Genomic DNA, 11298 nt, shown 5'->3' on the forward strand with positions numbered 1-11298 from the left:
CTGCAGGCATGCCAGTTTGCCACCCACGCTGACCCTCTCACTCCAGAGCGTTATACTTGTAATTTGGCATTATCTTGCAATACTTTGCGTTAAAACAACATCCAGCAACTGTTGCTCCAACTGTGGAGTGTGTGCATATAGCAACATTAACAGTGCCTCCACAGATGTGCAACCTACCCATGTTTGTACAACATACTTCTTAAATAAAATTGTGAGATAAGTCACAATTCGTTTAAATTCTAGTGATATTATGCCTAATATATGATAAAATTGCTGTTTATTTATTCATAGTTTAATACTGAGAAACTTTATTCTAAATTTGTTAAACTGTGGTAAAAGTCTGAAGCTCTTAGATCCTCTAAACACAGTCGTGTTATGACATGAGGCAACAAATCACTTATGGGATGGTTTTTAAATGGTGTTTTTGTTTGAGCGTTACACAACTTTTCCACTTTCTTTAATTTTTTAATTTTATTTATGTTATTCTGACATCAAATTAAAAACGAGCATGCCTATTTTAAAAACAGAACGAGCATTTCTGTTTCAAAACTGGATGTGTTGCGTTTGCCGTTATTTTAAAATAGCTTTAAGATTTTGATGATTTGAATGTACTGACATGGGGAATGGAGTTTAGCAAAATTTCTGACCTTTGAGGCCCCCGGATAGTTACCTTGTTAACAAAAATGTGGCAGCTTTTTTTTTTAAGTCCTGTAATATTTTCCCTTTTAGTTTATTTATTAACAGTAACAGTGTGATGAAACCTGACTCGCATGTGTTGTGTAAATCATCTTTGTCCACCTAATCTTAGGTACTCGTGCATTTCATTCTCTCAATTTTGGATCTAAAAGAGTTCAAGGAAGTGGCAAAGTTGAAGATTTTCATTGCGAGTGACCAGGAGACGCAGGATTAAAAATGAAAGACAAAGTTGGAGAGGCAAGGCTGCGGAGATTGGACAACAAATGTTGAACTCAGGCCTCCCAGTTTGGAAGAAAACCACAGAGATGGTTTCTGGATGGAAGGAAGAGAAGCTTGGTGCGACAGATGAGTGCTAGGGATAGGGTGAGATGGAGGCAGGTGACCCCTAAAGGGAGCAGCCTAAAGAAGATGACAAACTTTTTAGTAATATTTCAGTTTTATTTACATAAAATGTAAACATTCAACTGGTAACATGAATGTAAATGTAGTAAAAGGCATGTTTTGACTTGTATAAAACACAGAATGTAAACTCCTGGCAAACCTGCATGTGAATGCTGCAAAGGAAACATGATTAAAGAGATCCTTATAAATTTCAAACTAGTTCTTACAGGAATGTGCAGATCGCACTGAGTAGGGGGGTAAAAAAACAAACAAAACAAAAACAATCTTTGGAAATATGAATGTAATCTCAACTATTCGTTGTCTATAATAGAAAAAAAATCGTATCTTGTACATCGACTATTAGAGTTATGACAAAATACATTTATGCTATTTAAGCAGTGATTTTGGCTCAGACTGTCGCACATGTTTAATACTTTAATAAATTTGAATCAACCTGGAAACGCTGTAAGAACCCCTGCAGTTGTTAAGAAATGCTGGCACTAAAGTCAAGCAATTTAACTGCGAATTCAGCAAAAATCATTTGGAAAAAACATAATACTTGATAAAGATGCTGGTCTTTTACCCTGTGTTGACTCCTTACTGTATCCTACAGCATTACAACACATCAAGTTGCTTTTTTGCCTACACTATTCACATTGTCTCACAAAAAATATAAAGTCGAAAAGGTATTTGTGTTTACATGATAATATGGTTGAGTGGTTTTGGTTTGAGAAGCTGTTGCAGAGCACCAAAATACTCAAGTTATTATAATGTAATTAATATATTATTACACAAAAAAGCAACTTCACATTGTAGTACCTCTTACTTAAATTACCTGACTGCTTATTAGGTAGGAAAGTACAGAACATCAAAACAATAATGGAATTAATTAAATCAATGAAAATTTTTAATGTTAAGGACTCCTTCGAGAGCTGAGATAGATGGCGGTCGAAAGCCTAATTAGTCCCACTCGATTCCAAGAAGCTCGCAGCTGACATCCCACAGTCTCCTCGCGGTCTCCGCACTTCTTCCCTGTGGGGCCACAAAGGCAGGGGTGCAGTCACTGAAATGAAAGGAGGAGGAGTGGTTATTACATAAGAACGTACTGTATGATGCTGTGAGTCATCACCCTAGATACAAGGATCTCTTTTAGCTTGTGTAATCGTATAAGCATTATCTTTTTTTTTCCCCAAGAAGCTTTTTTTTTTTAAGTCATAAGAAGTATCAGTTACTAAGATCCAAACATTGGATCCAGTGCTCGGTCTGCCTACAAAGACACCGAACATCTTTATGTGCAAAGTTGTAAAAATAAAAGCAAAGAAGCACAACCAACGCAATGGTGCCTTACAGCAAGAAGGTAGTGGGTTCAAATCCACCAGACTGGGGCCTTCAGGGTTCAGTTAGGCTAATTGGTGACACTAAATTGCCTGTAGGTATGAATGTGAGTGGTTGTCTGGCTTCCTGTGTTAGCCCTGCAACAGCCTGGCAGGGGTATACCCCGACTCTTGCCTTATGACAGCCGGAATAGGCCCCCAACCCTGAAACGGGTAAGTGCAAGAGAAAGGAGGAATGGAAAGATGGAAATAAAAAAACACACAACTACACCCACTAGAGCTGAAACTGTGCTTCTCCTACTTTTTCTGGATTTGATTCGACAGGTTACTTTCTCCATGTGCTGAAATTCTGTGTGACTTCTGAATTATTATTTTTTTCTTCAGGTAGTGGACATTAGTGGTTAAGATTGCAAAGTCTCTACTACAAAACAAATATTAAATCCAATCGGTACATGTGTCCTTATTTTTGATCAAAATTCAAAAAGTTTAAAAAAAAAAAGTCAAGCTGCAAAGGGAAAAAAGAAAACCTTTAGGTTCACTAGAGTTTTGGCATTAGTTTACATTAAAAAAATTCAGCTGCTCATCAATGTTACAATTATAGCCGAAAACAAACTGACAAAACTAATAGCAGACAAGCATTTGTACTTCTCACGTGTTCAGTGAACTTGCAAAGCAGGCTGGCAAAACTAACAGACGAATCAAGTAATTCTGGAATGTTCTTCCATCAGATGTTTTGTGTGGCTGCTAAAAGTGAAACTGTGAATATTACATTGGCAAAATTGTTTCAGTTCACGGTTTTTCTTCTTCATTTCATTCCACAGCACCCTTGTTGGTTTAAGGTACATGGTTTGACTTGACCATTTCTTCCCTTTTTAGCGTCCATGTATTGTTCTTTTATCTGCATGCTTGTTTTGTGTATCAGACAACGTCTTCTAAACTTCCCATCATAGACTACCCTGTAAAATTTGTTACAGTTTTGTAAAAATTGTTGCAAGACGTACTGTCACGGCTGCCGAGGCGAGCCGTGTGGAATAAATGAGGATCCAATCGCAGGCAGTCGTGGAGAAGTGAAGGTGATTTATTGAACACAAAAAGAATGTGGACAAACAGCAAACGGGGCTCGAACTAAACTAAACTGGGAAACAACTAAACTACAGAGCACAAACCTGAATGAAAATGAGCAGAGGAGGATGACGATGAACAGCAGGGAGAAGACACGGTGGATACACAGACTGACACTGAGTAATACAGACGAACCGGCAACAGGCAGGAGAACACACAGGGCTTAAATACACACACCAGTAATCAGGGGATGAAAGACAGGAGGGCAACACAGCTGGGAGGAATCTGGGCTGACGGGACAGGGGAAACGTAAATTGATCACACTCACATACGACACAGACCTTCACAATAAAACAGGAAACTCAGACACATGGAACCAGACAAGACATTGAACTAAACAGACGGACTTATGCAAACTTGAGTATCAGCTAATTTGTTAGGTACAGCTGTCCAATCACTTAACAGCAACTCAATGCATTTAAGGATGCAGACATGCAATAAAATTTAAACTGAACATCAGAATGAGGAAGAAAGGTATTTCAGAAACCACTGGTGTCTACTGGGATTTTCTATCTCTGTAATTTAAAGAAAATGGTCCAAAAACTAAAGAATATCCAGTGAGAAGCAGTTCACCGAGTGAAAGTGTTACAAACTAAGCTCAGAGGAGAACTGCCAAATTGCTCTGAGCTGATAGGAAGACAACAGTAACTCAAATCACACTTATTACACCCAAGGTATGCAGAAGAGCACCTCTGAGCACAGAACATGCTGAACCTACAGCAGCAGAATACCATACCTGATACCACGGCTATCGGCTAAGAACAGGAAACTGAGACTACAGTTTACACAGGCTGACCAAAATTGGACAATAGAAGATTGTTCCAATCTAATCTTGATTTCTGACGTGAGATTCAAAAGGTAGAGACAATATCTGGTATAAACAACATAAGACTATGGTTCCATTCTGCCTTATACCAACCAATAATGTGGCGTGGGGAATGTTTTCTTGGCAGATTTTGGACTTCTTAGTACCAGCTGAGAGTTTAAATATCAAAGCCTACCTGAGTACTGCGGACCATGTCCATCCCTTTATGACTGACGGTATGTTCACTGCACTCTCACGTGAATATGGACCAAATGTTTCCAGCACCTTATTGAATCTATGCCATGAAAAATAAAGGCAGCTATGAAGGCAAAAGGGGCTCCAACCTGGTATTACACACTGTCATCTTGATGTATGCAGACCACCACACTAAGGATAAGTAGCAAAGGTTCTAAATATCCTCCACTTGTACACAGTGTTGGGTTTAAGTCAACCCTGCTGGTAAACAGAACCTGTTACTGAAAGCACACAGACACCAGTGTACATTTTACTTGCAAGGGGAGCGTTGGAGAGCAGTGCTGCGACTCGCCTGTCCAAGCAACTCCAACTGATTCCTTCGCTACAGCCCTTTTTATTGTCAGCAAGCAATCATTCATGGATATGCAATTACAAATACACGTGGCGTTCTTAAGCAGGCATATCTGAACAACATCAGTGTCTGTATTCTGTGTGTGTGGGTGTGTGTAGGTGCATGCGTGTGTGTTTCCAGCCATACTATACATAGACATACGGCCTTTCAATGAACTTAAACTGAGTGCAGAAAAGCAGATGTAAGCGTCTTGCTAAACTATAAAAACAGGGACTTGCAATAGGCCATATCTCAAATGCACATTTAAAGGTGTGGCTCTTGCACTTTTAAGAAAACAAAAGGACAGTCTGGTTTTTATGATGTCGAGACTGCTTCCTATCATCTCATGGTACACAAGTGCACACAGAATCTTATCAGACCCAATAAGGATATGATTTTTATCAGCATACAAATGATTATATGTTTCTAAGCACAAATGACAATATAAAAAAACATCTCACTCTTACACACAGTGTGTGTCATTATGGTGTGGACAAACTAGTTACCCAGAAATGCTACTGTAGCCTTTTCCAGCTTCCTGCCTACGTTTTAGGATTTTCTAAGGTCCTTTGACAAAAGTTGTGATATAATATTCATCTAAAAGGTCCCAGCAGTGAAAAATAAATTTCCTTTAAGTGTAAAACCAGGCTGATAAATTAATAACAATGACAAAGTCTTTAATGGCAAAACCATGTTGGAGTCACTCGTGTAGATTAAGGTGTCAAATGCTCTGTGGTCAGGATGGAAAGTTTGGTAGCACGAACAAATTATAGGTTGGTGCTTCTACAGATTTTTCACTTCCTTTGTCTTTCTTTGGTCCTACCTGAAGTGTTTCCCAGAGATAGAGTGCAGTTCCTCTGCAATGGCACAGTAGATGCTAGTCTGTGCTCCTTCCCGTGGAGTTTTCAGGAACACGGAGAAGACGGTGAACAATATCGTCATCAGAGTTGAATGTCTGGTCAGGTCAGAGTTTACCGTCCCCGGATGAACAGAGTTCACTGTGACATTAGTTCCTGTGAAAGAAATGCACCAACTTTTTGTCACAATTTTATCAGCTTAAATTTTAGGTAAAAACATTTCTTCTGTAAATTTTCATGTTGGCTTTGGCGACATGCTTCCATTTCAAAAGCGTGTTTATGAAAGACTGTGTTGTCACATTTAAGAAGCCTCAGAACACCTCGTGATCACCCTTGGCACAAATGCTCGTCATTCCTTTCTCGGATATGAATGTCACATAGTTTCTCCCACACTTTGTGTTGCTGGTTACAGTGTTTTGTATTTGTGTACCTTTGAGTCTGGAAGCCAGCTCTCTGGTGAACAGTACGTTTGCCAGTTTGCTCTGGCAGTATGCTAATCCGCTGTTGTAGCTGCCCTGGCTGTGAAGGTCATGGAAGCGGATCCAGCCAAAGTTGTGTGCCAGAGAGGAGACCACCACAATCCGAGCCGGAGCGCTGCGCTTTAAAAGCCCGATTAGAAGGGATGTCAACAGGAAGTGGCCTGCAACATGTAAGAATCATCCTTTCAGTGTATTTTATTTTGGAAATAACCGTCCCCACATTGGAGACGAATTGATTTAATTGCAACGATTCACTGATTCCAACAGGTTCCATAAAAGCCCTACCCAAATGATTGACTCCAATATGCATCTCAAAGCCATCGACAGTTTTCGTGTAGGGGCACATCATCACCCCAGCGTTGTTTATAAGGATATGTAGCTGGTTGACTTCTGAACAAGAAGAGAGCATCACACAAAAAAAACCTATTTAATAACCACACACTTGGGCTCTGTAGATGTGAGTATTAAAACGCTAACCTGTGCTCACCTCTTAGGAATTTCTGTGCGAAGGCTCGTATAGAGCACGTATCTGCCAAATCGAGCTCCCGGACCTCCACTCGTGCTTCGGGGTAACTGGCTCGTATACTGGCCGCAGCCTCCTCACCCTTTTCCACATCTCGACACGCCATGATCACCCGAGCTCCTACCAGGTGACAAAGAAGCAGCAACTAAACTATTAACAAAGAGATGAAGCCAAATAGAGGTTTGGTGTGTGGTTTGGTCAGGCAGCACGGTGGCACGGTGGTTAGCACTGTTGCCGCACAGCAAGAAGGTCCTGAGTTCAATTCCAACATCAGGCATGTTCTCCCCGTGTTTGCGTGGGTTCCCTCCGGGTACTCCGGCTTCCTCCCACCGTCCAAAGACATGCAGCTTGTGGGGATAGGTTAATTGGATAATCCAAATTGTCACTAGGTGTGAATGTGCGAATGAATGTGAGTGCGAATGGTTGTCTGTCCCTGTGTGTTGGCCCTGCGACAGACTGGTGACCTGTACAGGGTGTACCCCGCCTCTCGCCCTATGACAGCTGGGATAGGCTCCAGCGCCCCCCGCGACCCTGAAAAAGGATAAGCGAATGGATGGATGGATGGATGGATGGATGTGTGGTTTGGAAGAATCAGATTTAATCCTTAGGGAAATTATGTAGCTGACCTGTTAGTCAGTGATGTAGAAAAGCATTTTCACTGATGACTCAGAGAACTTTTTAGAGAATGCAATTTATTTTTAAAGGCCAAGTAATTACTAAGTCCCACACGCAGGAAATATTTGAGACTGTTGAAAGATTTAATCTGTTACTATGTCATCCACTAAAAAGCATTAAAGAGTGACTTAATGCTGTAAGGTATAAAGTGCCATAGAAAAAGCATTTTCCCCATCCTGATTCCTCAGATTTTTTCTGCACATTTGTCATGCTTAAATATAATCAAAACAGCTTTTAAATGATTATTTAATTTATTAATGGGGGGGGGGAAGCAATCTAAACTGACCTGGCTGGAAGTGAAAAAAATAATTGTTCAATTCAGAACTAAAGAAGCCTCTTCACAAACTTTAAAGAAGTCCAGTTGCCTTCTATCTCAAATTCTTAAGATTTTAATGGCATGTGAGTCATCATCAGCGACAAACCCAGTCGCTAATCCTGTGCTTTCAGAATATTTAAGTGTTTTTTACATATTTCTTTAACATTTTGTTAACGCCCCTGAGTATTTGGACTGAGGTGAGAAAAAATGAATCATTCTAACTGACATGCATCAATCGCTTTCACTCGCACCTAATACATGAAGTTAGGGTTCAAGCTACGCTTGGAGGTCATGACCTCATAGGATTGAATTGTTTGTTTGTTTGTTTTTCTTAATTAAACCAAAATAAAACTTTATACCTGTTCCAAACCCAGACTGATGGTATATTGACCATATTATAATCAAACAACAAGTCAAGTATTTATGTGACTACATTTAAAGCGAGGTTTTCCTTGAGACCACAACAGCTAATTGTGTCACACCATGCTCCATTTTATTATGAATATTTTAAATGGGGCAAGGACGCTGATTTCAGTCTTACTGCTTTAAGAGACTGCTGATTTCTCTCAGCAGCAGGTTATGGGTTTAAAGAGGCACCTCGAATTGCCAGATCCAGGGCAGTCTCCTTCCCAATTCCTGTGTTGGCTCCAGTGATGAGGACCGTCTTCCCATCAAGACGAGTTGTGGACTTGCACACTCTTCCTGCTGCATATTTTCTGCACACACACACACACACACACAAACAAGGCTGATTTATACCACACAAATTCTGCATCATCAAATGCAGCAGACAGCTCCATTTAAATGACTAGCAGCTCCTTCTGCAGTCTCTAAATGCTATGCCCCCGTTAAAGCTGGCATTGTGGTGAAACCGGGTTAATTATTCACACAAAAACTTGCATAGTGAAGTGTGCAAGTGGTGCGAAACACACGCCAGTGAGCAGGGCCGCCACATAACCAATAGCTCTCTCGGAGTGTTGTATGCATATATAACTCCTCCCACGCTCCGGCTGCTGATAGGCCCGAGCAGCTCAGACAGAAGACACCCGGTTCATCTGTGCAAGAAAAAAAAAACACCCTCCCACAGCTCAATTTTTCTATTTCATTGATCAGCAGCCTCGTGTGAAAGCACCGTTAACGTAAAGCATTCACAATTAACGATCATGTGGCTTCATTAATCAAACTGATCATCATCGTAATAACTACACCACACCACCTAAATGTCTTGTTAACCAAGTAATAACCTGCCCTGACATCCAGTGTTAAACTCTGCGTTTAAATTCTAATGACTGAGCGCGTGAAGTGGGCGCTTACCTTATTTGTGGCGCAAATAAAATCACCAGCAGCGTCACCACTCCGAGGCCCGCGATAATTAATAAAAGGAACATCATGCTATGGATCTGCGCTCCTCTGCCTCTTCCAGCAGGATGCTACCGAAGTGTAGGCGGAACAGCTGATGTCAAAGCAGGAATGGGGGTGCGAGCTGCAAACGGATGGGGTGAAGGTTGAACCACGCGCAGGATCATGGGATTGTAGTTCGATGCGTGACAAGATGGCTACTGCTTAACAGGGTCCACTGAGTTTGCAGCTAGGGGCAGTGATTTTAAAGTGAAATGTCATAAAAGTAAATTAAGCTAATTTAGTTAATAAATTATTAACAACAAAAAGACAAAGACGGAGTCACTTGTTTCAAATGTTTCTAATTTTTTTGTTAAATGTAATTCATCTGCCCCCTCTTAAGCACGCACAGAAAGTCAATTTAATGATTTTTTTAGCCATTTGATAGCAGTAAAAATCCCCTAAATGTCATTTTAAGCCAGAAACTTAATTCATTTTGCTAAAATAAAGAAAAATCGAGGCTGCTGTGGGTCAAATTAATAATAATGGATTGGGTTTATATAGCGCTTTTCAAGGCATCCAAAGCGCTTTACAATAGCATTCACTCTCACATTAACACACTGGTGGAGGCCACAGATACTGGGGCAGACTGACAGAAGCGAGGCTGCCATATCGCGCCATCGGCCCAACACCAGTAGGCGGTAGGGTAAAGTACCTTACCCAAGGACACAACGACCAGGACAGAAAGCCCGGGGAGCGACCTTCCGGTTACAGATGCGGTTGCCAATCCCCTGAGCCACGGTAGCCCGATTAGACCCTCATCTATTCAAATTGGTTTTAGATGCACCACTCTGGTCAAATCAAGGAAAATTGTGGTTTTATGTAACTGTAGATGCCATCTTTGTGTATTTTTTTTGTGGGAAAGTGGTGATGGACTTCAAATGGGACAGTTCTCGCACATTGTTGCAAGAACTGTCTATATTTTCTGCAGAGACAGCGATCTGCTGGTCTTTTAAACAATTAAATAGTAAAAGTGAAAGTGATCAAAGCGAATGCACCAAGGTAATATAAGATAAGTTAGGATAAGAGATAAAATAACTCTTCATTGTCATTGCACAGTCCTAGTGCAATAGTACAAGGAATTTGGAAACTGTCCCCCCTCGATACTAAACACAACAAAACACAGGTCAAGGTCAAGTTTATTTATATAATGAACCTCTGAAGTGCCTTTTTGTGTGCCATGGTGCAGTTGGAGAACCATACAGAGATACAGTATGTCAGCACACTTTCAATGTAGCAACAGTAGAAGACAATCAGCAGTTCCCCCTTCAGGTCCAATTTTCTGAGGATTCTTAGAAAATGGACACACGGTTGGGCTTTCTTTTCAACCGCCGAGGTTTTTGAGCTTCATTGGGAGTCTGTGTCTATGTGCACACCTAGGAACTTGAAACTGTGTGTTCTAGAGGTATCCTGGCCTCCTCCTAAAGAATTTGGTTTCAGGTTAACAAGTGATTCTAAACTGGTTATGTGAGATACCACTTGAAGTGTGTAGTGTTATTCTTACCTAACTGAGATTAAAACGCAAATCAACACAAGGGTTGGTGGGGTCATAAGACTGTAAAGGCACCTAGGCTGCCATTTCAGCAAATGTGGGGAACACCTGTTCTGTGGTCATTCTTTTTTCCTCCTGCCTCGCAGACCTCGCAGGACTGTCTCCAAACCATTCCCCTCTACCATCTTGTAAACCTTTATGAGGATGTTTTTATGACATAGTAGTGAGGGCAGTGTTAAACAGTTGTATTTGTTATACACGAATATATATATAATAAATCCCGAGGTTCATAATGTGCCATTTTAACTTTCAATAAGATACATTTTAATTATTTTGACAGTGATGTTTTGATGGCTTAGGTAAGAACAAAACAAAACAATAAACCCGAAATAATACTCCCCCTGCTCTCTGAAACATTAATCAATGATTAATCGCCCATTTATTTAGCTAGACAGGCTATTTATACATTCAAAATAGATCTGTACTTTAAAATTTGTTATAGACGCTTACTATGAGGAAATTTCTCCATCTTCAACAAGGGGAACTCTGAATCCATGTAGTTTCATTAACAGAATAAACACAAACATTTCCCAAGTAGCTCGGTTTAAAAACTACATTTCCCAGAAAGCCCTAT

The 11298-nt window shown here is 40.5% G+C and overlaps 1 protein-coding gene across 2 annotated transcripts; it reads right to left on the reverse strand.

Annotated features, from left to right (window-relative positions):
• Positions 1-1113: 1113 nt before the first annotated feature.
• rdh12 (retinol dehydrogenase 12) lies at positions 1114-11228 on the reverse strand. Of its 2 annotated transcripts, XM_005746532.1 has the most exons (8): positions 11175-11228; positions 9089-9257; positions 8372-8490; positions 6748-6903; positions 6546-6650; positions 6212-6421; positions 5748-5937; positions 1114-2140 (listed from the first exon to the last, which is right to left on the reverse strand). In XM_005746532.1, the coding sequence occupies exons 2-8, from the start codon at positions 9163-9165 to the stop codon at positions 2038-2040; spliced, it is 960 nt and encodes a 319-aa protein (XP_005746589.1). In that variant the 5' UTR covers positions 9166-9257; positions 11175-11228; the 3' UTR covers positions 1114-2037. The 2 variants fall into 2 exon arrangements, with proteins under 2 accessions (XP_005746589.1, XP_013769684.1); XM_013914230.1 differs by lacking the exon at positions 11175-11228 and having other exon boundaries at positions 9089-9325.
• Between the last annotated feature and the right edge of the window lie 70 nt (positions 11229-11298).

This window comes from Pundamilia nyererei, unplaced genomic scaffold (genome assembly GCF_000239375.1).
Source record: "Pundamilia nyererei isolate P.nyererei 1_Seehausen unplaced genomic scaffold, PunNye1.0 scaffold00179, whole genome shotgun sequence".
In the NCBI taxonomy this organism is placed as follows: domain Eukaryota; kingdom Metazoa; phylum Chordata; class Actinopteri; order Cichliformes; family Cichlidae; genus Pundamilia; species Pundamilia nyererei.

Coding starts and splice junctions, on each gene's coding strand:
- rdh12 (XM_005746532.1), bottom strand. CDS start 9,165: ATGATGTTCCTTTTATTAATTATCGCGGGCCTCGGAGTGGTGACGCTG. Junction 6,651..6,747: donor CGCACAGAAATTCCTAAGAG/GTGAGCACAGGT, acceptor CTTCTTGTTCAG/AAGTCAACCAGCTACATATC. Junction 6,422..6,545: donor TATTGGAGTCAATCATTTGG/GTAGGGCTTTTA, acceptor TACATGTTGCAG/GCCACTTCCTGTTGACATCC.